Source organism: Rana temporaria, chromosome 13, assembly GCF_905171775.1.
Source record: "Rana temporaria chromosome 13, aRanTem1.1, whole genome shotgun sequence".
NCBI lineage: Eukaryota > Metazoa > Chordata > Amphibia > Anura > Ranidae > Rana > Rana temporaria.
Genome location: NC_053501.1, coordinates 44,267,790 through 44,294,396, shown reverse-complemented (window position 1 = coordinate 44,294,396; position 26,607 = coordinate 44,267,790). Strand labels below are relative to the sequence as shown.

Genomic DNA, 26,607 nt, shown 5'->3' with positions numbered 1-26,607 from the left:
TTGCATAGGCATGACGCCAGCTTCCCACATGACAGCTCTCAAATGCCAAGCCCTGCGCTGCGGGAGGGTGAACCAACACTAGGGCTACAATGGTGATTAAATTGATTTGCTACTGAGAAAATTAACAGCGTGTTAGTAGTTTCCTCACTTGTAGCCAACTGAAATCAGTGTGATGCTAATGAGATAAAAGCAATAAGCTGTTAGATCTCTCCATAGGAAAGAGATTTCATCATCAGTGTAGCCCTAGGCTGGATGCCACCCCGTCTGACAGAAGCCAAGTGTTCGGTCGGTTTCTATTGGACGAGCATGCTGGAAGACCGGCAGCCGTCCAACTCCCGATCAGCGCTCTGAGCCAATGGCGGAAAGCGCTGATCAAAGTGTTCTAGCGGGTGGGCTGCCCCTCTGTCAGAACACAAAAGCTCATCAGGGGAGATTGCTGCACTAACATCGGATTGTTAGTACAGCGGCTCCAACCGGAGCGGTCAGGTTTTTTTCATTCAACCTGCTGAGAACGAAAAAATAAAAAAAAATAGTAGTGTGTACCAGGCATTTACTGCATTGACTTGTGTTTCACTGCATTGGACACAGTAAACACTTGTTTTCTGTGTGTCCTGTTCACACCACAGAGCTGGTGTCATGTGCAGGGAGTTGTGTTAAAATTGTACCTACCTGTATGCATTTTACTTCAACCTACGTCAACACATGTAAACACACATTAACACATCGGGGGAAAGAAAATGCTTTTTATTATGTTATTCCCCTTGCAAATCTTTGGGGTATGTTTAGGTTAGGGTGCTATAGAGGACATTTTTGTGAATTCTCTACAAGATGGATGTGTATACGTTGATCTATTTGACACTTGGCTTATCCAGCTCAAGATGATCATGGAAAGATTGTCACAGTGCCTTGCTTGCACCAACACTTAATTGCGTTGACACTCAAGCTCACACAAAAGTGCATTCTGGGATACAGGAACCTCCACTGCCTCTCCCCCAACACCCAACTAACACTTTATGAATGCTTCACTAGTGCGGCATAAACACTATGGCCCGGATTCAGAAAGGACTTACGCCGACGTATCTTCTGATACGCTGCGTAAGTCCACGGATGCGCCGTCGTATCTATGCGCCTTATTCAGCAAACAAGATACGCCTGAATTTTGGCTTCATACGACCGACGTAAGTCTCCTACGTCGGCGTATCTTGGGCGCATATTTACGCTGGCCGCAAGAGGCGCTTCCATTGATTTACGCGTCGAATATGTAAATGACCTAGATACGCCGATTCACGAACGTACTTGCGCCCGTCGCTGTAATCTACGCCGTTTACGTAAGGCGTAAAGCTATTCCACCTAAAGCAGGGGTAAGTCATGTTAGGGTATGGACGACGGAACAGCGACGGAACAGCCGTCGTATTTTACGTAAGTCGTACGTGAATGGGGCTGGGCGTAGGTTACGTTCACGTCGTAGGCATTGAGCCGTCGTATCTTAGGGAGTATATGCGACATGATTCTGAGCATGCGCCGTTCGTTCGGCCATCATTTGCATGGGGTCACGGTTCATTTACATGTATCACGCCCTCCTTCAACCTACTTTGAATTAGGCGGGCTTACGCCGGCCAATTTACGTTACGCCGGCACAAGTTTGCGAGCGAGTGCTTTGTGAATACTGCTCTTGCCTCTCAGAGTTACGTCGGCGTCATGACTTCCCGAAGGAAGCTCGGGTCGGGTCTATTCTGCGCCCGCGCACCGGCACCGAATAGAGCCGAGCCGACCCGAGCTTCCTTCGGGAAGTCGTGACGCGCTGTGTGCGCCGTCGTTTAGCGTGTCAATCAATTGGCATGTCGATAGGAACGCCCACTCTCTCGGGATTCCTACCCGGAAACGGCGGTCAAATTCTACGGCTAAACGCTATCCACGGAAAAGAAAAAAAAGAGGTCAGTGTCATTTTATATGCACAACTGGGCTGGATGCAGTGTTAGACGTTTTTTATAGGGTGAACCTCCACTTTAAGATCGATTTGTATGCCGTGTGGTAGTTTCTCACACCGCATACGTGTGAAACGAGCCTTTATGTCGCCCTAAGGCCTCGTTTGATTGCTCTTCAGAGGGCACTTGATGAGGACGCGTTATATTGCCTCAGCTAGCAGGTCCGGCCTTATTTATAATCAGTAGAAAGGAAGCGGCAGAAAAGACGACAGGAAGGTCTCCTGAGGTGACTGCACACTTCCAGGTCCACGTAAAGCCTGATTGGCTGAGCTGGAGCCGCACTATGACATGGAGAGGAAGATGGTGAGAAGATGATTGGACGCTGACAGACATGTAATGAAATGGGGCGGGGTACAGGTTGGCATAATTGCTGTGGGCACTGGGCAGTACGGAGTAGATGGGCATAGCTAAGAACACAACTCCCGCCATCCATGGATATTACAATAATGACCTGTATGCCAGACATAAGAAGTGCACTGACCTGAATGAGGAGATCAGGGAACAGACATCCTACCCATACTCCTCTGCTCTATAACACGTATCAGGTGAGAGAACCAACACAGTGACAAGTACACACACGTGCACTAATACACACTCCACCCACACACACTACAATCATACTACTCAACTTTCTATTCTTACCTCCTCACACCGGTCCAATAGCTTTACCACTGCGCATGTGCAGAGCCTCCGTTACCGTGACAACGCATTGCTACCCAATCCGAAGCTGCAGGTATTCCACGTGACGCCGCAAGCTCATTCATTACCCAAGAGGGAACATAGTAGATCATGTGGCCAGTGACAAAGCCAAGAGGCGTGTCTGTGCGATGGTATTGGCTGCAAGAACGAGGCTTGAAACGCACAGCATGGGACTCGGCCAATCACAAATCAGGTAGGATAAATACCTTTTGTAGCCCCGCTGTGGACAAACAGGAGCCAATGAGCCGTTTGTTGATGTATGTATAGAGCGCGGGGAGGTGGTAGTACTGATGTGGGTGGATGTAGCTGTGGAGGTACAGAGGTAGAGCACTGATATGGCACCATGTGCGGCAATGAGGCGTCATGTGGGAGCTGAGTGACAGTTCTGTCCCACGAGATGGCATTGCTGTGTCACTGGTGATATGTGCAGATTAAAGGAAACCGTGTATTTGTGTTTTGTACAGAGTGGAGGGGAATTACCACCTCTGTCAGGTTTTTATTACTCTCGGTGTCCCCTATAGTGGCAGTCACCACCCTCTATATGTCCTGTTTACCATGAAGGCCTGATTCACACCTATGCAGGTTTCATATTCCAGGTGCATTTTCTCTTTTTTCAATACACATTTTGATGCAATGAAGTCCATGGAAGCAAAGCCAGAAAAAAATCCCTGGTCCTTTCCATAAAATTATTATTATTTCAGGTACTTTTATAGCGCTGTCAATTTACGCAGTGCTTTACATATATATTGTACATGCCCATCAGTCCCTACCCTCAAGGTCCCTAACTCACATTCATATACTAGGGCCAATTTTTAGACAGAAGCCAGTTAACCTATCTGCATGTCTTTAGAGTGTGGGAGGAAACCGGAGTACCCGGAGGAAACCCACACAGACACAGGGAGAACATGCAAACTCCAGGCAGGTAGTGTCGTGGTCAGGATAAATGCACAGACGTGAACTACATCCATAGGAACCCATGTTAAATGGACTGTATTGCGTTTTTGCAAAATGCCCCCTCCCATCGAAGATTGGACCCAGGGCAGCTGACCTGTTTGCCCCGCGTTAAAAGCCCCTTGTGATAGCTGAGGAGCAACATTTCTGTAAAAGTGATTGGGCAGCAGTATAGCCATTCAATCACTGTTGCCTAAGGCTCCATTCACATCTAGGCGGACGAAATCGCGGCGTTTTGTCGCCGCAAATCGCGGTACAAATGGCGGCGTTTTGTACCGCGATTTGCGGCGACAAAACGCCGGTATTGTCCGCCTAGATGTGCCCCAGATTGACCCCCCTCTATGGAGATGCTTCCCATCTCCTAGCCGGACGCCTGAAAAAAAGGTCCGGGACCTTTTTTCAGGCGGCAGGCGGCCGGCGTTCGGCGTGGAGATGTGAACCATCTCCATAGAGGGAAATGTGTTTCCAGCCCTCTGGCGGCAGCGGCGTAGCGCTACAGGCGTAAAAACGCCTAGATGTGAATGCGGGCTAAAAGAGCTTGCCTGCTGGAAAAATTATTATCGGGGTCATGGCTGCATTCTGGTGTAACCAATCCAAGTCCAGAACGTATATATACACATACGCTGGACAGGAAGGGGTAGATCCACAAAAGGATCCACAAAACAAGATACGACGGCATCTGGGTTCGATCCGACAGGCGTACGTCTTAGTACGCCGTCGGATCTTAGATGCAATTTTTCGGCGGCCGCTAGGTGGCGTTCCCGTCGAAATCCGCGTCGAGTATGCAAATGAGCTAGTTACGGCGATCCACGAACGTACGTCGGCCCGGCGCATTTTTTTCCGTCGTTTGCGTTCAGCTTTTTCCGGCGTATAGTTAAAGCGGATGTTCCGCCAAAAAAAATAAATAAAAGCCAGCAGCTACAAATACTGCAGCTGCTGACTTTTAATATCAGGACACTTACCTGTCCTGGAGTCCAGCGGCGTCCGCAGCAGAGGACGAGCGATCGCTCATCACCCTGCTGCTCCCCCCTCCATCCACGCTGAGGGAACCAGGAAGTGAAGCGCTGCGGCTTCACTGCCCGGTTCCCTATGGCGCATGCACGAGTCGCGCCCGCCGAATTGGCTCCCGCTGTGTGCTGGGAGCCGAGTGTTCCCAGCACACAACGGGGGGGCGACGGGATGTGACGCAATGCCCGTCTTTTGCCCGTAAATGCCGGGCCGGAAGTGGGTGCAAATACCTGTCTTTAGACACCCCCCTCCCCCCTGAAAGGTGCCAAATGTGACACCGGAGGGGGGGAGGGTTCCGATCAGCGGATAAGTATGGCCGTCGTTCCCGCATACAATTTTGAATTTTTTTACGTCGTTTGCGTAAGTCGTTTGCGAATAGGAATTTGCGTAGAATGACGTCACCATCGTAAGCATTGGCTTGTTCCGGTTAAATTTCGAGCATGCGCACTGGGATACCCCCAGGGACGGCGCATGCTCAGTTAAAAAAAAAACGTAGTTTACGTCAGGCCACAACGTATTTACATAAAACACGCCCCCATTACATCCATTTGAATTCCGCGCCCTTACGCCGCAAGAGATACACTACGCCATCGTAACTTACGGCGCAAATTCGTTGAGGATTCAAAACAAAGCCAAGTAAGTTACAGCGGCGTAGTGTATCTTGGATACGCTACGGCCGGCGCAATGATGCGCCGTTGTATGAGGATCTACCCCAAAGCCGTTAAGGGTGGCCATACACTTAATATAAAAAAATATTCTATGCAAACAGCCATTTAAAGTGACACTAAACAATATTCTGGTTCTTCAGAAATAATCCATACATATCCACTACTTAAAGTGGTTGTAAACCCTTTACAACCACCTTAACCTACAGGAAAGCCTAGACTACGGCTTGCCTGTAGGTGCTGGAAATATCTCCCAGACCTGCACGGTCTAGGAGACATTTGCAAAAAATTGCAGCACCGATGTCTATGGCCCTACCCACTAACACACAGCTCCATTCTCTATCTGCAACATAGAGAGCATCCTGACTCTCCTGTAGTCCAAGGGAGGGGGCGAGCACGACACTCCACACCAGGGAGAGAGTCAGGACTCCCACTAACACACAGCTCCATTCTCTATCTGCAACATAGAGAGCATCCTGACTCTCCTGTAGTCCAAGGGAGGGGGCGAGCACGACACTCCACACCAGGGAGAGAGTCAGGACTCCCACTAACACACAGCTCCATTCTCTATCTGCAACATAGAGAGCATCCTGACTCTCCTGTAGTCCAAGGGAGGGGGCGAGTATGACACTCCACACCAGGGAGAAAGCCTTGCATTACTGTGTGGAGTTACAGACAGAAAAACAGGAAGTGAGGATTTCTCAGAAGAAATAAGGACATTTAAAAGCAAAATGGAAGGATGAGGTAAGTGAAGGAGGACTGCACTAAGGTAAAGGAAGCTATTTCGGGAAAAAAAAAATTCCTTTACAACCCCTTTAAGAAACAAGTGTCAGAAAAAGATTTGGACTTTTAGGCCCAGATTCTCAAAGACTTACGACGGCGTATCTCCAGATACGCCGTCGTTAGTCCGAATGGCCGCCGTCGTATCTATGCGCCTGATTCATAGAATTAGTTACGCATAGATTTGGCCAAGATACGAGCAGCGTAAGTCTCCTACGCCGTCGTATCTTGGGGTGCATATTTACGCTGGCCGCTAGGTGGCGCTTCCGTGGATTTTCACGTGAAATATGTAAATAAGCAAGATACGGCGATTCACGAACGTACGCCTGTCACAATTAGTTACGCCGTTTACGTAAGACATACGCCGGCGTAAAGATAAAGCAGGTCTCTAGGTGGCGCAGCCCATACAAGGTATGGACGTCGGAAAAAAAGCGTATCTTTTTACATAAGTCGTACGTGAATGGGGCTGTGCGTAGGTTACGTTCACGTCACAGGCATTGAGCCGGCGTATCTTTTGGCGTAAATACGACGTGATACTGAGCATGCGCCGTTCGTTCGGCCATGCATCTACATGGGGTCACGTTTAATTTAAATACAACACGACCTGCCTACTTTGAATTACGCACGCTTACGCTGGCCGATTTACGCTATGCCACCGTAACTTAGGACGCAAGTGCTTTGTGAATACAGCACTTGCCTCTCTAAGTAGCGTAAATAAGATACGCTACGCCCGCACAACGTAAAGCCGCCTGACGTGAATCTAGGCCTAAGTGGACTTTGCTCTAAGAAGGAAGTTAGTTACAATGTTTGATGTTATTACAAACTTGGCAGACTTTTTTTTCTTTACACAAAGAAATGTATCTAAGAAGGAGGCATTAGTTACAATGTTTCCTGGTAAGAACTTGGCAGACTGCCTGGATATTTTCTTTTGACAGCTCAAGCAGATCAAGGTCCCTTTCAGACGTACGGATCCGTGAGGATCCGTACCTTTCTCATCCGCTTGCTCAGCGGGGATCGCTCCGTTGATCCCCGCTGAGCCGGCAGATGACAGGGCGGTCCGTGAAAACGGAAGAATGAAATACAGACATACTTAGCCAGATTCAGGAAACTTACGACGGGCATATCAGTAGATACGCCGTCGTAACATTAAGCGTATGCTCAAACTGAGATACGCTTAAATGTTGCTAAGATACGACCGGCGTAAGTCTCCTACGCCGTCGTATCTTAGCTGCCTATTTCCGCCGGCCGCTAGGGGCGTATACGCTGGTTTATGCCTAGAATGCGTAAATCAGCGAGATACGCCTATTCACGAACATACGCTTGCCCGTCGCAGTTAAGATATGCCGTTTACGTAAGGCGTTTTTAGGCCTAAAGTTATTCCACCAAAAAGATGGCGCAGCCAATGTTAAGTATGGACGTCGGACCCGCGTCGAATTTAAACATTTTTACATAGTTTGCGTAAGTCGTCCCTGAATGGGGCTGGGCGTAATTTACGTTCACGTCGAAACCAATAAGTCTTTGCGGCGTAATTTGGAGCATGCGCGCTGGGATATGTCCACGGACGGCGCATGCGCCGTTCGGAAAAAACGCCAATCACGTCGAGTCACGGTTCATTAGCATAAAACACGCCCACCTCTTCACAATTTTAATTGGGTGCGCTTAGGCCGGCACATTTACGTTACGCCGCCGTAACTTACGACGCAAGTGCTTTGTGAATACAGCACTTGCCTCTCTAACTTACAGCGGCGTAGCGTATATGCGATACGCTACGCCTGCCTAACAATAGGCTCAACTACCTGAATCAAGCTAACTGTCCGCATGTGTGAAAGGAACCAAAGTCTCTCCACTTGTTATATGAAAGAATCCGCAAACTCTGCATTGGAGATTGTCAGGGGGATTGAATCGAGATCATGATTTTTTTAAAGATTAATTGTGCAGCTCTAATGGAACGTGCATGTATCCCCCCCCCCCCCCTATCCAAATCCCCCCCCCCTCCAATCCCAACTCCCCAGCTCAAATCCCACCACAACGCCCCCCTCCCCTCCTAGCACAAATCTCTGTCACCCAAAAAAATCACCCCTCCTAGCACATATCTTCTTTCTTCTAAAATTTCCCATCCTATCACAAATCCCCCCCCCCCCCCTCAATACCCTCTCCTACCACAGACCCCTACACCCCCTCCTGACACTAAATCCCATCAATCACCCCTCCCAGCTCAAATCCTCTCCTTCCATTCCCACCTACTAGGACAAATTTCCCTAAATCCCTCCTCATAGGGAGGAAACCACTACAGAGCTGGGAGGAGGTGCGGGCTGTTCTCTCCCCTCCCGTCAGAATAGTGTTCTTCCTTGCGGAAGGTGACACAGGGGCGCTCTTACATTAGGTTGTACACACAGTTTGATTACCTAAATGCCCCCCCCCCCCCCCCCCCAAACACATGTCCTGCTGTTGGGAGATGAGCAGCCCTTGCAGGCAGGAGATGTGAGGTGGGTAATCAAACGGTTTGTACAGGCCGATGCTGCATTCACACCTGAGCGTTTTGTCGCCTGAAGCGCGACGCCCCAAAACGCTAGAGGGGAACAAAAACATTATTCTCTATGGAGATGGTTCACATCTCCACTACAAAACGCCTGACGCCGAACGCCTGAAGCCCAAACAAGTTATGGACCCTTTTTTGTCGCTCGAATTTGGGCGTTTTGGCGTTTTACATTGGTGAACCTAGACCTGTACAAAATCGCGGTGAAAAACGCAGCGTTTTGACGCGGCAAATCGCTGTAAAAAATGCTGCATTTTGTCGCGCCAAATCGCGGCAAAAAATGCAGCAAAACGCTACGCTCAGGTGTGAATGCAGACTAAGAGCGATCCTGCGTCACATGCTGCAAGGAAAAGTGCTGTTCTGACAGGAGGGGAAGGCACAGCCCGCACCTCCTCCCGGCTGTATCCTCTCTGCCACTTTCTCTTTTCTGAACTTCATTGCCCCAGGCTGCCCTCCCCTTGTCCCAGGCCTGAGCGCAGGGATGGGGGGGGAAGGAGCTTGGCGGCCAGGCTAAACATCTAAAATCTGGGGGGTGCAGCCCACCCCAGCACCCCCTCCTTTTTTTTTTTTTTTAAACCAAAGTTTACTGTCACTTTTTTTTTATTGTTGTCTGATTCACATGCAGATATTTATTCAATCAATAGCCGTGACTAATAAAACTTCTCTAAAGCTGTTTGACTTGCCAGTGACTGTCGGAATGGGTTGAAATCTGACTAAATCGATCGAATGAAGGCTCTTTTATTCCTATTCAATGTGACTGTTTAGGTGCATGGAATGATCGATTGAATGATATTAGTACATGTGTGGTGTGGTAATAAATCCTCGGTGTCATAGACATAGTGCTGGATGTACACAATACCAACCAATGATGTCTGATCATACTCTGTATTCCTATGGTATGGAGTGTAATGTAGGGAGGTATGACCCGGGGCTGGGAATCATTCTGGATCCGGTTATAATTTAACAGACATTGCAGAGTACAGAGCTGTGTACACTCCTGGAATACTCTGCCATTGTCTGTGCAGACTTCCAGGAGGAGAGCTGGTAATACAAAGCCTGCTGTACATGTCTTAGGCTGCATTCACACCTGAGCGTAAAAACGCGCAACACAATTGCGGGGCAATTATTTCCTAATGGCACCCTAAACATGGGCAGCAGTCCCACATTTTTTTTTCTTTTTTTGTGTGACAAAACACGCGAGAAACGCAAAGCGTGGTTGGTTCCGTGCCAAAAAAAAGGTACTTGAGCTACTTTGGAGTGTTTGTCACACATAGGGAAGCCCGCGTTGCGTCCGTGTCGCACAGGTGTGTATGGGGCCTTATGTGTCACAATAGCTACAAACTCAAATCGTGTGGGGGCAAAACGTTGTTTTATGTCTTCTGAAAAACGACAAAAAAAAATTCGAACATGCTTCAATTTTTTATGTCGTTTTTCAAAACGTTGTTTTTTGTGTCATAAAAAATGATCGCGTGTGGGCTAAAACGACGTTTAAAACAACGTTTTTAAACCCGCGCATGCTCAGAAGCAAGTTATGACACGAGCTTGAATGGAACAGAGTGCCGTTGTACGTAACCGCATTTTGCCAGAGCATTTTGAAAAAATGATGGTGTGTAGGCAACGTCGTTTTTTTAAATTAAGTTTGAAAAACGTCGTTTTTTTTTTCATGAGAAAAAACGATGTTTTTTTACTAGACAAAAAATAACCGTGTGTACGCGGCATAAGAGATAATCTTTCAATGAGGACTTCTGTTTTAGGAGCAGGAGGGGAATTCCTCTCACTTTGGGCGATTTCCTAGATCTCCAAGTTCACATCTCTGGGACAGGAAATAAAGTACAATTTCCCTGATTGTAGACGCCAACAAAAATAAACTGTCATTGGTGCTAACCCTTCCCAACATCCAAAATACAAAAAAGCTTTGGCTATACACTTTAAATGAAGTTCCATGTATTCTGTACTGACTTATCCACAAGTCTTTCCATTTCCCAGCTCCAGCCAGTGAATTTTGTAACCGTCCACATCTGTCTTTGCCAATCATGCCTGCAGAACACAAAGTCAGTTTCTGGACAGAGGCCTCTCAGCAGGTCTTGGCTGGAGGATCGGCAGGTAAGTGACTATTTTCTAATCATTACTGACTACTCTTTCTGTATGAATTCCGTTTACCTAATCTGATTCAAGCTTTGATTCTGAATAAAATAAAGTGTGTTCTGCCCTACAGGGCAGCATATTGGACACATTTCATACTATCTGAACCCCATGGGTAGCCAATTATTTTGTCTTACTTTTTTGACCCTCATTACCCAACAGGTCCAAATGTCTCTTGTCTAGTGGCCTCTCTTCCTCACCGAACCATGCCCTCCTGTTTACTACCTCGTATCTACTTATTTTTATTTCTCTTCTCTCTGCCCCATATAAAAAAAATAAAAACGATTAATCGAACAGCCCTAATATATATATATATATATATATATATATCGTATTTATCGACGTATACCGCGCACTGTTTTTCCCTGAAAATCAGGGCAAAATCGTGGGTGCGCGGTATACGCCGATACCCGCTTTCCCGCGCCGAGTTTGAATACTGCGCCGACATATACCGAGCGCAGTACACTCGTGTATTGTCGTGCAGTCTCGGCTTCTCTCGCGCTGACGTTCTGCACGTACAGGACGTCAGCGTGAGAGTAGCCGAGCCTGCCCGACTATGCACGAGTGTACTGCGCTCTGTATATGTCGGCGCAGTATTCAAACTCGGCGGGGAGGACGCCGCAGAAGGACGCCGGACCCGACGAAGAGAACACCCGAAGTCGCAGACGGACACCGGACCCGACGAGGCCGCCGATGGACCCCGCGCAAGACACCAAAACTGTAAGTCCAAAAACTATTTTTTCCACAGGAATTCGGGGCAACTTCAGGGGTGTGCGCTATACGCGGGAGCGTGCTATACCCCGATAAATACGGTATATATATATATATAATTATATACACACACACAGTATAATTGTATTATATTCAACTTTTTTTAATTAATATCATTTTTCTTGTGCTAAAAGTGCCAATAATGGGCAACAAAAAAATTCATAATTTTTTGTTGCCCATTATTGTCCCTTTTAGCACAAGAAAAATGTATCCCTCTAAATTATATGTATGTCTTCACACTGGTCCGTTGGGCTTCCATTGTGGTGTTAAATATCCTGCTTGCTGATATGTTGGTCAGTTAAAAAAATATGCACCTCCCATTGAAATGTATTGAGAACGCAGCAGGAACGCACCAATAATGCACCTGTTTTATGTTTTTGATGCAGTTTTTGAGCCACATGACCTGGGAAAAACACACCATAAGCATAGTGAAATTGCGTCAAAATCGTGTGTGTTTTCGGTGCCATTATCGGCAAAATGCTAATAACACTATTTTCAGCCATGGAAATTTTGGTGCATCTCTAAAAAATGTTTCAATAAAATTGTGATCAAACTGACAAAAACTTTACATTAAAGACTCTAAAGAGCAAATTCTGTATTATTGTCATGTAATAACAACTTAAAGCGAGCGGAGCTACACCCAAAAGGGGAAGCTCCACTTGTTTGCACCCCCCCCCCCCCTCCACATTAAGCACATTTTGGGGGAGCAGGTACCTGGTTTTGACAGGTACCTGCTCCCATTTCTGGATATGATGGCCGTAGCGATCCCAGAAGACGCAGGTCCTAGAAGATGGCGGGACCATTCAGAAAGTGCAGCGCGACTTGCACATGCACAGTAGGAACCTGCCTGGTTTCCCCTAGTGAAGATGCTGGCGCCTGGGCTCAGGGTTCCGACATCGCTGGATTCATGGACAGGTAAGAGTCCTTATATGAAAAGTTAGCAGCTACAAGTACCGTGCCTGCTGACTTTTAATTTATTTTTCCCAGACTGGAGTTCCTCTTTAAAGTACATAAACCATAGACCTCAGGTTCGCATTACAGTTTGTCTCTTAAGACCCGTACACACAAAGAGAATATCGGGGAAACACAAAAAATAAAATTTAGAGAGACTGTCTGATTATCTATCAGTACACAGCTTTTTAGAGCCAATCACAACAGTTGATTTGAAAAGATCTGGGATCTAATAGACCACATATTTGTCCATAAAGAGGACCTGTCACAGCCCATGCTGTCACAAGGAATGTTGTTCATCCCTTGCGATAGCAATAAAGTTAAGCCAAAAAAAAATAAAACATTTTAAGCACACCATTCCCCCCACCCCCCCATGCTTACATGGAAATGCGATCGCATACCTTACCATACCTCCCAACATTTCGAGATGGGAATGAGGGACACCCACTAGCAAAAGTATGCAGCAATAGGACGCACCTCCTCTCCCGCCCCCTTAAAGGAGAATAAACAAAAAATATATTAGTTAAATCCACTAGGGCTTTGTTTTTGTTTTTTTTTTAACCACTATTATTCCTTTATATTGGTTTTTACATTATACAAATGCAGCAATTTATCATTTGGATAAAAGGAACAACTATATACAACTATATAGATCAGACCAAAATGGGGGACAGATGAGGAAATATGAGGGAAAGAGGGACATTGCTCCATATCAGGGACAGTTGGGAGCTATGCATTACTCCCTCAAGCATATATAAACAGTGATTGCACCACACATGTGAGGTATTATTGCGAACGTTAGAGCAAGAGCAATAATTCTAGCACCAGACCTTCTGCGTAACTCTCTAAACTGGTAACCTGTAAAGACGTTTAAAGTGACGCCTATGGGGAATTGTAAGCACCGTCGTTAGCCGCCATTCCACAGGGAGACACAATTTTAAAACATTACGGCCCAGATTCACAAAGCACTTATGCCGACGTATAACACGTTACGCCGACGTAAGTGCCAATGTGCACCGGCGTATGTGTGCGGCAGACCCACGAACCAACATGCGCCTAAAAACAGGCTACACCCCGCCGACGTAGCTTGCACACACCGGCGTAGGGTGGGCGCACATATGGGCTGGGCGCATTGGTGCTGCTCCCATTGATTAGCTATTCAAACATGCAAATGAGGGAAATACGCCGATTCACGAACGTGCGTGTGCCCGGCGCATTCTACGCGAGATGCGCGTAAGTTGTACGTCCGGCGTAAAGTTATTCCCCATAAATGAGATGCAACCCAGCAACAGACATGCACAGGTCTGCACCAGGGAACACAAGCCGGCGTAGTGTGTCTGGCTGGGCGTACGTTATGTTCACGGCGTACGGGGTGATCCGGCATAGCTTAGGCAGTTGTGCCGGCGTGGTTGTGAGCAAGCGCAGGGGGGTGCTGTGCATGCGTCCACGTCACGGCGCATGCGCAGTTCGTGATACGTACCTGTCTGGCGCTCGGCCCATCATTTGCATGGGGTCACGCCCACTTCCACCTACGCCGGCGTGCGCCTTCGAAACCCACGCTGGCGCAGCGTTCGGAGCACTGGCTTGCTGAATGCAATGCTTGCTTGCCTCTCCGTGATACGTTGGCGTGCCGTACGGTGTTTGGTATCTATTTACTCTGCGTAACATTATCTTTCACATTATGCAAAAAATTGGGGTAAATATTTTTTTTTTATGTTTTGTTTTTAAATTGCATTTGAAAAAATGCTGCGCAAAAATTGCAACACCCACCATTGTATTCTATAGAGCCTCTGCTAAAAAAAATAATAATAAAAAAATATAATATATATATATATATATATATATATATATATATATATATATATATATATATATATATATATATATATATATATATATATAAATGTTTGGCGGTTCTAAGTAATTTTCTAGCAAAGAAGGTAGATTTTTACATGTAGGAGCAGCGAAGTGTTAGAATTGGCCCAGATATGAAGTGGTTAATATCATTGGTCAAATTTTCACTGCCGATTATTTGACAAAGAATATAGAATAAAGCAGAAATGTAAAGACGATTATTATTTTGTTCTACACCACAGTGATCTTGTTTCATGTCACAAATTGGCTTTCAATGCAATTGCATTATATTTATATTTTGTGTTCCTGGTTTTAATCCATTATTGCTTCAGTCCTGTTACTTTCTACCTCATTATTTGTGCCTCACATCTCCATCGCACTCTTTGTTCTTACATTATTTTTATTTTTTTTAATCTGCTTCATATAACAATAATTCTTTGATTCCATCAGCACTGTGTTTGCTTCTATAAAACAGCGTGGTAATTTAAAGCAAGCTGCACATTTACAGAACACTGGGGAGGAATGTGCTGAACCAATAGCTTTCTCAGTAGGTGAAATGTGAAGTTTCTGGCTCTCACTAATGATCAGGACTTTGGAATTTCAGCCTTAGTAATGCCATTTAGTTTACTGTGTGCCAGCGGTTTTGCTTTTAATGGAACAGGTATTGCTCAGTGCCAGGTATCGGCTGATCTTGGCAGGGTCAGCGCTCCTAAATGTTGCACCTCTTGTGACTTTTGTAAATAGGCAGATAGGTATAAATAAAGAAATCAATTTTAAAGTTGAACTATAGGCAAATTAAAAAACAAATACATACAGTATATGATTCTGACTGTTGCTAACAATATTGCCTACTATTATATAGACTTTATACTGGTTGGGCCGGATTCAGGTACAGCTGCGTATCTTTGAGTGGGCGTAGCGCATCTCATATGCGCTACGCCAACGTAACATAGAGAGGCAAGACCAGTATTCACAAAGCACTTGGGGCCAGATTCACGTAAAACTGCGGCGGCGTAACGTATTGTAGATACGTTACACAGCCGCAAGTTTTCATCGCAAGTGCCTGATTCACCAAGCACTTGCGATGAAAACCTCCGGCGCAAGGCGGGCCAATTCAAATGGGCGTGTGCCATTTAAATTAGGCGCGCTCCCGCGCCGGACCTACTGCGCATGCTCCGTTCCGTAATTACCATCGTGCTTTGCGTGCCGTCATTTTTTCGAGCGGCGACGCGCGTAGCGTAATTCCGTATTCCCGGACGGCTTACGCAAACGACGTTATTTTTTCAATTTCAACGCGGGAACGACGGCCATACTTTATACAGCAATAAAATTGCTGCGTAAAGTTAAGGCACCAAAAAAACCGACTAACTTTGCGACGGGAAACTAGACTAGCCGCGACGTAGCGAACGCGAAAATCCGTCGGGAATCGCCGTAACTCCTAATTTGCATACCCGACGCTGGTTTACGAAGCAAACTCCCCCCAGCGGCAGCCACGGTATTGCATCCTAAGATCCGACAGTGTAAGACAATTACACCTGTCGGATCTTCTGGCTATCTATGCGTAACTCATTCTATGAATCAGTCGCATAGATAGAAACAGAGATACGACGGCGTATCAGCAGATACGCCATCGTATCTCTTTGGTGAATCTGGCCCTTGCTCCCTAAGTTAAGGCGGCGTTGCGTAAATGGGCCGGCGTAAGCCCGCCTAATTCAAAATAGGCAGGTAGTGGGCGTGATGTATTATAATGAAGCGTGACCCCATGTAAATGAAGGGCCAAATGAACGGCGCATATGCTCCCTAAGATACAACGGCTCAATGCTTTCGACGTGAACGTAACCTACGGCCAGCCCCATTCACGTACGACTTACGCAAACGTCGTAAAATCCGACGGCTGTTCCGATGTCCATACCCTAACATGACTTACCCCTGCTTTTTGAGGCTTAACTTTACGCCGGACGTACGCCTTACGTAAACGGTGTAGATTACAGCGACGGGCGTAAGTATGTTCGTGAATCGGCGTATCTAGGTCATTTACATATTCGACGCGTAAATCAATGGAAGCGCCCCTTGCGGCCAGTGTAAATATGCGCCCAAGATACGACGGCGTAGGAGACTTACGTTGGTCGGATCAAGCCAAAATTCAGGCGTATCTTGTATTGAGAATTAGGCGCACAGATACGACGGCGCATCCTAGAACTTACGTGGCATATCAGAAGATACGTTGGCGTGAGTCGTACGTGAATCTGGACCTATGTGTATATACAACATTACCAAGACAAAAGTGGTCAGTTTATGTTGAAGACTGGAAACCATGATTACAAGTCCAATGCATGTTGGAATAATTATTTACCAATCGATGGCACTAATCAAGAGAAACAATGATTACAGCTTAAGTGAATCTGTGATGCCTTCTCCAGTTGGACCTACAGCACTGTGCAAAAGTTTTAGGCAGGTGTAAATAAATACTGTAAATTAAGAATGTTTTCAAAAATATATATTTTAATTGTTATCAATTTACAAAATGCAAAGTGAGCAAACAGAAGAAAAATCTACATCAAATCAACATTTGGTGTGACTACTCTTTGACTTTGAACCAGCCTCAATTCTTATGCCGCGTACAGACGGTCGTTTTTTGTGATGTAAAAAAACGTCGTTTTTCAAACTTCATTTTCAAAAACGACGTAGCATACACACCATCGTTTTTTCCAAAAGCTCTAGCAAAGCGCGGTTACGTTCAGCACGTACGACGGTACTCTGTTCCATTCAAACTCGCGTCCTAACATGCTTCTGAGCATGCGCGGGTCTAAAAACGTTGTTTTAAACGTTGTTTTAGCTACACACGGTCATTTTATGTGACACAAAAAACGACGTTTTGAAAAACGACATAAAAAATTGAAGCATGCTCGAATTTTTTTTTTTGTCGTTTTTCAGAAGACATAAAACAATGTTTTCCCCACACACGGTCATTTTAAATGACGTTTTTAAAAACAACGTTTTTTTTTTTCATCACAAAAAATGTCCGTCTGTACGCGGCATTATGCCGGGTACACATGATCGGAATTTCCGATGAAAAAAGTCAGATGGAATTTTTTCATCGGATATTCCGATCGTGTGTGTGCTTCATCAGAGTTTTTCCTTTGGAAATTCCATCCGTTGGTATGGAACTCGGACGGAGAAAAAAACATGCATGTTTAGAATCAGGTCGACGGATGCTCGAAAGCATTAAACTTCATTTTTCTCTGCTCGCCGTAGTGTTGTACGTCACCACATTCTTGACGGTCGGAATTTGGTGTGGCAGTGTGTATGCAAGACAGCTTGAATGGAATTCCGTCAAAAAAATCTGTTGGCGTTTATCCCGATGGAAATTCCGATCGTGTGTACAAGGCATTAAACCTGTACACTTTCACAAAGTCAGGGATTTTGTAGGATTTTGTAGGAAGCAGGTGCTAATGATCATCAATGTCATAGGTAGGGTGAAACACAGTCATTAAAAGGAAACAGAAATAGCTGTAAAATTAGAGAAACTGTGCTAAATAGTCCCAAATAATGCAGGAAAATTCTTCATTCAAACGGCATGTTATTGATCAACATATAGGATGGAATAAATCCTCTTCCCAGTGGCACCAAAGTGATTCCAATTAAAAAGTGCCCCGCCACCTTAAGAAAAACCTGCTTACCGAATGGCAAGCAAAAAAAAAAAACATGTGACTATAACCCAGCTAAGGCCTTTAGCTTGCACAGACGATCACTGGCTGAATATCCCAGTTTCAGGATGAATGGCTGTAGATCTCCTAAGCCCTGGCGCCATCTATGAAGTCTGTGGCCGTTAAACCTAGAAATTGACCCAGGAAGAAAAACTGACCACAGCGTAATACAGTCTAATCTGTTTGATTTATAAAAAAAAGTATTGCACTTACATTTACTACGCTGAAAAGTTTGCATGTAAAAACAGAGTTGGCTGGCAAACAGAAGCCTGTCCTCCTAGTACACAGCGTGATGACGTCAGCATTTAACCTCCTCCAGATGTGTTGCGTCATACGTGACGTCAATGGGGAAGTAGCTGTGTAGGAGGCTTAAAACTGGGCAAAGAACAGCCTTGCTACTAAGGTGAGGTTGTGGAAGACCATTTTGTATCATACACCATGGCAAGGCTGAGCACTGCAACAAGACAACATATTATATACTGCATTAGCAAAGTCTTTCCCAGGCAAGGATTTCAAAGTAGACTGGGGTTTCAAGATGTGCTGTTCAATCTTTTTTGAAGAAGCACAAAGCAATGGGCAACATGGAGGACTGTAGACACAGTGGTTAGCCAAGGAAAGATAATGCAACATATGAAAGACACCTCATGCTTGCTTCCCTTCGACATTGCAAGATGTCCAGCAGCACCATCAGTATAGAATTGGTGGAAACCAGTGAGACCCAGGTACACCCATCTATTGTCCACAGAAGTCTAGACAGAAGTGATCTTGTTGGACAAAGGCTAAGCTACTCAACTGTGCATGAAAACATAGAAGCTGGGGTGCAGGTGAAGTACAATAATGAGTGTCTGCAGACAACAGTGAAGCATGGTGGAGGTTCCTTGCAAGTTTGGGGCTGCATTTCTTCAAATGAAGTTGGAGAATTGTTCAGAATTAATGGTATCCTCAATGTTGAGAAATACAGGCGGATACTTATCCATCGTGCCATACCATCAGGAAGGTGTGTGATTTGCCCCAAATATATACAACAGCAGGACAATGACACCAAACATACAGCCAATGTCATTAGGAACTATCTTCAGCTTAAAGAATAATATGAAACCCAAGTGATGATTTGGCCCCTACAGAGCCCTGATCTCAACATCATGAAGTCTGTCTGGGATTACATGAAGAGAGAGAGAGAGAGAGAGAGAGAGAGAAGGATTTAAGGCAGCCACAAAAGATCTGTGGTTAGTTCTCCAAGATGTTTAAAACATGGGGTTCAACCCTTCACCATTCTATCCCCAAAAAAGGCACACACTTTAAAGCAGTATTAAACTGTGTGCTGGGTGGGCTTTTGCTATAAAAACATGCACATTATGCCACACTTACCTTGCAAGGGTGCTCTTCTCCAGCTCTGTGCGATGCAGGCTCTGTCCCTCTTCTCCTCCACTACTTCAGGTTCCCAAATTAATATTGCATTCAAGAGCCAGTCTGTATAATCTAGGAGCCAGCAGAATTTTTCCGGGCGCCAGCTCCATTGACTAAAGAAAACCTCAAAAGTTTGGTGCCTGGTGTAATAAGGAGCATTGGCCCCTGGTGCCTTGGATTTTTCTAGCCTTGATGTAACTTCTACACATGCAAACAGAAGTTACATCGTCCGACGCCTGGAGTTTAATTCCACTTTAACATCTAGGATCCATAAATTTACTTTGGCTAGCTCAATAAAAAATCAAGTCCGGTTAAAGTGGTTCTAAAGGCAAAACTTTTTCTTGCCTCAATGCATTCAAAAACTCCCTAGTACTTTTACTTGTTGACTGTAAACGCTTGCTGTACCTAAACGCATGTGCAATACATGGCTTTGGGTGTTTGTTTGTTTTTAAGCTGATTGGTGTTGCCTGTCCTGATTTGGTCTCATCATCATCTCATCATCCCTTTTCTAATCGGTGATAATAGAATTTAGGAGAAAGTACGAATTATGACTATAGGCAACACAAACAGTTCTGTAATTCACATTTACCTTTTTTTTTTCTTTTTTAAATGTCATTGTCTATACTGACCACAAGATGGCACACAAGAGCCATAAATTAGTTATCTGCCAAAATGTTACAAGGAGGATTGAATGTTAGTTTATTGCTTCACTGTCTATAAACACATGGATGTTGCCATTATTCTCTTCCGAAGGATGCAAAAGCTGGCAATGCTCTGGTGGAGACATATATATATAATTTACATACTGTACATTCACACCAGTCCCTGCCCTCAAGAGCTTATAATCTAAGGCACTGTTAACCACTTCAGCCCCGGACAATTTTGCCTTTTCAATGATCGGGCCACTTTTTGCGATTCGGCACAATTGCGCGGTCGTGCGACGTGGCTCCTAAACAAAATGGCGTCCTTTTTCCCCACAAATAGAGCTTTCTTTTGGTGGTATTTGATCACCTCTGCGGTATTTATTTTTTGCCCTATAAACAAAAATAGTGCGACAATTTTGAAGAAAAATTAATATTTTTGACTTTGACTTTCCTATAATATCCCCCAAAAATATATAAAAAAATGATTTTTTTCCTCAGTTTAGGCCGATACGTATTCTTCTACATATTTTTCGTAAAAAAAAAAAAAAAACGCAATAAGCGTTTATTGATTGGTTTGTGCAAAAGTTATAGTGTCTACAAAATAGGGGATAGTTTTATGGCATTTTTATTAATATTTTTTTTTTTTTTTTACTAGTAATGGCGGCGATCAGCGTTTTTTTTATTTTTATCGGTACTGCGACCTTATGGTGGACACTTCAGATACTTTTGGCCCATTTTTGGGACCATTGGCATTTTTATAGCTATCAGTGCTATAAAAATGCATTGATTACTGTAAAAATGTCACTGGCAGGGAAGGGGTTAACACTAGGGGTGTGGAAGGGGTAATTTATGTTCCCTGGGTGTGTTCTAACTGAAGGGGGGTGGGACTGACTAGGGGAAATGACAGATCGCTGTTGATACATTGTATGAACATGCAATCAGTCATTTCTCCCCCTGAAAGGACCGGGAGCTGTGTGTTTACACACACAGCTCCCGGTTCACGCTCTGTAACGAGCGATAGCAGGTGCCCGGCAATGATCGCGCCCGCGCGCGGCACCAGGGACGAGCAGGGGGAGTGCGCCCCTAGTGGCTGAAATGCAAAATCACGTAATATTACTTGATTTTGCGCAGCCGAGCCGACCTGCCGCCGTAAAACTGAGCCGGCTGGTCGGCAAGCAGTTAACTAAAGTAAAAGTGCAGCCACCTTTAAAATTATTATTATTATTTTACAGAATTTATATAGCGCCAACAGTTTTCGCAGCGCTTTTACAATAAAATGAGGACAGTACAATTACAACACGGTTCAATACAGAAGGAATAGGAGGACTCTGCTCATGGAGCTTACAATCTAAATGCTAAAGGTATTATTTTAAATGAGCACAAAAAAAAAAAATGTGGGATGGGTGGAGTCAAGTACTGATTTTCATAATATCCCAGGTTTCGGTACCCCTGGGTAGGTCTGGATCTTTGATACCAAAAGTTTGGTCCTTTAGTACTTGTTCTATGTCCGTGGACCCCAGCAGGGAGTGTTCAGTGGTCTTCCTACCTAGGTGCCTATGAATATTTGATCAGGGTCTAACCCAGTGGTGTATTTAGGTTTTGCGCTGCCCTAAGCCTGACTAAACTTGTGCAACCCCTAATTTAAATATGATCCACCCCTTCCAGTCAAGGTCACACCCCTTCCTGTTTAAGACCGGCCCTGAAATTTTCCAGTGGGGACACTAGTTCTGAGGTCCTTGAGGGATGGGGTGGGGGGGGATTACCTTAATCTGCAGAGATTTCCTCTCACTTCCTGTTTGGCTATGGGGTAGGAAATGAAGGGAAATGAATGGATGGCAAAAAATAAATAAAAATAACAGGGGCTATAACCAGCCCTTACTTTATCCAAAATGGGGGGAAAAAAGTGTTGCATATAATTCTACTTTAATCACAATTTTCTAAGAGGATATAACCATGCTTGTGGTGCATCAGAAAACATATAGCACAGTGATGAAGGTATGTGGTCCAGGCAGTGAGCAAAGGAAGGATTGGGGGCAGGAACAAATAAATCCATCTGTTTTTCTCATCAGCAATCAACAGAAATAAAATGAAGATTCCTTTAATATGTACAACTGACACAAGCAAAGAATTGCAGGAGAGTCCTACTACCTACCTGATAGGTATAGGTGACCATACCAGTGTCCCTTGTGTCTGCACAATCCCTATCATACTGACAGCAGTGCGGCCGCTTTATGGGGGCACCAGACCGATTTTTGTCTTGCGGCCCAGTCCACCTCATAAGACTGGCGCTGCACTAAAAGTGTAGCGCAAGCCGGCGGAGACTCTTTTCATGCTGCCCTAGGCCTGGGCCTTGTTGGCCTAGACCAAGATACAGCGTTGGTGTAACCTAGTATGATAAGTGCTCCTGGACTGTGGCTCTGCATCATTTCGCCTGTAACAAATGTGACACCGGAGGGGAGGGATCTGATCAGCGGGAGTTCCACTTTAGGGTGGCGCTCCGCTTTAAGTGTTGTGTGTTTTTTTGTGTTTTTTTTTTTTTTACTAAAACAGTGCCATCATTCACGTACAGAAATGGCAGGGACAATGTAAATTAAACAGCATGTGTTTAGTATCACTTTAATATTACTGCTACTACTAACTACAACTACCTACTATGACTGCTGCTGCTACCTACTGCTATTAAAGGGGAGTTCCACCCACAATTTCACTTTTTAAATATAAATACCCCTGTAATACACAAGCTTAATGTATTCTAGTAAAGTTAGTCTGTAAACTAAGGTCCATTTTGTTAGGTTGTTACAGCATTTAAATAGTTTATAATCTAGAAATAGACCGTGGCCATCTTAAGTGTGGGCATCATGAAGCCAGACTGTAGGACTTCCTGGATTTCAGCTTTGCATATCTCGCACATGCTCAGTGCACAAGCAATGTAATAGGTTTCAGTCAGGTTTGCAAGGACTACTGGGAAACATGATGCCTATCCCAGAAACCCTTGCAAATAGCCTAGGCAAATAAGGAGGAGGAAGTAATGAAGGACTACAAAATAAAGGTATTTACAAGCAACAAATTAAATAAAAATTGTCCATTCTGAACACTATGAGATTAGAGCATGCAGCACAGACAAACATAAAAAAATGGGTGGAACTCCACTTTAACAGTGATACTTACTATGACTGCTCATACTAACTATTGCTACTTACTAATACTGCTACTTACTATGACTGCTGCTACTACTAACTACCATCACCTGCTATGACAGCTGCTGCTACCTACTGCTACTGCTACTTTTTCCATCTATTACTACTACTATTGCTAATCATGATAATAACTTGTAATTTAATCTATTTTTAGTTTTAAGACATTTTTCTTTTCTTGTAAACTGCAATGACTGTCTATGCTGCACACAGGAAAGAAACCTTTGAAAACATGGATCTGTTGTAGAAGCACATCCAGTACACTAAGCACAACCAAATATCTGTGGAGCCCTAAATTAAATGGTGCTACTGCAAATGACACAAAGCCATGGTTTGAAGCCGCCCCTCTCTCTCCTTATTGACAGCAGCAGGAGCCAATTGCGCCCCATTGCTGTCTCAGCTGATGAGGAGAGAGAGTGGATGGAGATGGGGCTCAGGTAAGTATAAGGGGAGCTGGGGGGATTGCCGCACACAGAAGGTGTTTTACCTCAATGCATAGAATGCATTTAGAAAAAAAAACTTCTGACTTTAGAACCACTTTAACAATACTGGCGCGCCACGGTCCAAGCATCGGAATCGCCTACTTTGCAAAAACATGGCCTCTTTGCTTTTGACAGCACCTGCAATTCAGCCTGACCCAGGTTTTAACTGTGTCGTGTTCTTGCTCCCCTTCTTGAAAGTGCTCTAAGACTTCACTGCTTAGCTCCAGTTTGCTTAGGAAAATATTGATTTTTGCCAAGGGGTGAAATATGAATCTTGTACCAAGAACAATTTAATTCACCATATCGTCTTTTTTTTCTGGCACTTTCCCTAGCTAGTGGAATCAAGATCAGACCTGTCAGCTAGAAATGTGTTGAGTACTTGTAGATTTCTGTTGCATTACATATGTCCACATTACTGAGACAAAAGTGGTCAGTTTTATGTTGAAGACTGGAAACCATGATTACAAGTGCAATTTATGATGGAACAATTATTTACCAATCAATGGCACTAATCAATAAAGAGAAGCATTGATTACAGTGAACCTGTGCTGCCCTCCCCAGTTGGACATACATATGTCTCCTTTGCTGCTCCATCGCACTGTTTGGCCGCTAGAAGGAAAATGGGAAGCCCTGTATGGGCTCCAAATTTCATGCTTCTACAACTCAAAGCGTATATCGCCAGCACACCATGGATCCCCAAAATGGCGTCCAAAAATGTAATAAAGCGATCACATCAAAGCAGTAAATTGCAATTTTTGCAGAGTCACACAGAACCCCTCGTCAGGCATGTTTTACGTGCGTAGATGCTTATTGCCCATCATGTGACCGCACTGCTTAGGTAGCCAATCACCAGGCACTTCAAGTAACACTTCAAGTAAGGAGAATGACTCGTGTTCCTCATAGCCATAAGCTCTGCATATTTTTCCTAACAGCCAATCAAAGCAGCAGGAGAGCAAAATAAAGCAGAATATAATCACTTAGAGAGTGCGGCAGTTAACCACTTAAGCCCCGGACCAAAATGCAGCTAAAAGACCAGGCCAGGTTTTGCGATTCGGCACTGCGTCGCTTTAACAGACAATTGCGCGGTCGTGTGACGTGGCTCCCGAACAAAATTGACGTCCTTTTTTTTCCCACAAATAGAGATTTCTTTTGGTGGTATTTGATCACCTCTGGGTTTTTTTTTTTTTTTGTTTTTTTTTTGCGCTATAAACAAAAATAGAGCGACAGTTTTGAAAAAAATGCAATATTTTTTACTTCTTTCTATAATAAATATCCCCCAAAAATATATAAAAAAACTTTTTTTCCTAAGTTTAGGCCGATACGTATTCTTCTACATATTTTTGGTAAAAAAATCGCAATAAGTGTTTATCGTTTGGTTTAAGTAAAATTTATAGCGTTTACAAAATAGGGGATAGTTTTATTGCATTTTTATTATTATTTTTTTTTTTTTGTTACTACTAATGGCGGCGATCAGCGTTTTTTTTTTTCGTGACTGCGACATTATGGCGGACACTTCGGACAATTTTGACACATTTTTGGGACCATTGTCATTTTTACAGCAAAAAATGCATTTAAATTGCATTGTTTATTGTGAAAATGACATTTGCAGTTTGGGAGTTAACCACAGGGGGCGCTGAAGGAGTTATGTTTCACCTAGTGTGTGTTTACAACTGTAGGGGGTGTGGCTGTAGGTCTGACATCATCGATTGTGTCTCCCTATAAAAGGGATGACACATTCGATGCAGCCGCCACAGTGAAGCACGGGGAAGCCGTGTTTACACACGGCTCTCCCCGTTCTTCAGCTCCGGGGTGCGATCGCAGGGGGGGGGAGGCTAGAAACGAATAGCCGCCCCCTCATCCCGAAACGCTCCCAGACGATTTCCGACTGCCGCATGTACGCCCATCTGCCTGTACGTGTCATTCTGTGAACGTATATGTACATGCGGCGGTCGTTAAGTGGTTAAAGAAGAACTTCAGCCGGGTGTTTGAAAATTTGTTTTTTTTAAAGAAAATTTAAGAAAGAGATACTTACCATCCCAAGAAGGCCAGTGTTGTCTTGTCTGCAGCCAAGACTTTTCAAGGTGGATCTACCGTGCTGCCATGTCGGATTCAGGAACTGGCTGTGACTTCCTGATGACTCACAGCTGACCCCTACTGCACATGAATTGAGATTGGACCTGCAGTCTCCTGAGATGTAGGTTGTATATCCCAGGAGGCTACAGGCAAGGTGGAGGGTAATCAGGCTGAGGCAACCTTAAAGTGATAGTAAAGGCAGTTATTTTTTATTTTAAATAACAAACCTATCATTCCTATACTGCTGTGTACAATGGTTTTGCACAGAGAAGACTCAATCCTCCTTTTCTCGGGTCCCCCACCAGCACTCCTGGCCCCTCCCTCCTGTCAAGTTCCCACAGGGCAAGCAGCTTGCAATTTGGGCACCCAAGCAGGCTTGCACCGAAGCCAATGCTCTACTTATCCATTCATATACACAGCCACGGCTCAGGCCCCCTGCCCTCTCTCTCTTCTCATTTGCTCACTGACTGTGATTGGCTTCCACTGTTATCAATGGCTCCCACTGCTGTCTCAGCCAGTAAGGAGAGATAACACCCAGAGAGCCGTGGCTCTTGTGCACATCACTGGATCACAATGGGGGCCAGGTAAGTATAAGGGGGTTGCTGCACAGAGAAGTTTTTAAAGGGGTTGTAATGTTTTTTTTCCCTAAATAGGGGGGGAGGGGGTGAGCATGGGGTGTGAGGACACTAACAAACAGCTCCTTTCTCTATCTGCAAAGTAGATAGCGTCCTGACCCTCCTGCTCGCCCCGTCCCCCCT

At 44.8% G+C, this 26,607-nt stretch overlaps 2 protein-coding genes across 5 annotated transcripts in view; one reads left to right on the top strand and one right to left on the bottom strand.

Moving 5' to 3' along the window:
• MIPOL1 (mirror-image polydactyly 1) overlaps window positions 1-2,723 on the bottom strand; it is a 495,484-nt gene extending 492,761 nt beyond the window's left edge. For 3 of the 4 annotated variants that reach the window (XM_040333088.1, XM_040333091.1, XM_040333090.1), the window contains exon 1: window positions 2,628-2,723. The gene's annotated coding sequence lies outside the window, so the exon portion shown is untranslated. Of the gene's footprint in view, window positions 1-2,466; window positions 2,608-2,627 lie in introns of those variants that run through there. The other variant, XM_040333089.1, reaches the window with a different exon arrangement.
• A 51-nt stretch (window positions 2,724-2,774) lies between these two features.
• The window catches only part of SLC25A21 (solute carrier family 25 member 21), a 397,660-nt gene continuing 373,827 nt past the window's right edge, over window positions 2,775-26,607 (top strand). Inside the window, exons 1-2 of the mRNA XM_040333092.1 lie at window positions 2,775-2,877; window positions 10,611-10,727. Of these exons, the coding sequence (XP_040189026.1) occupies window positions 2,775-2,877; window positions 10,611-10,727 (220 nt within the window). The remainder of the gene's footprint in view (window positions 2,878-10,610; window positions 10,728-26,607) is intronic.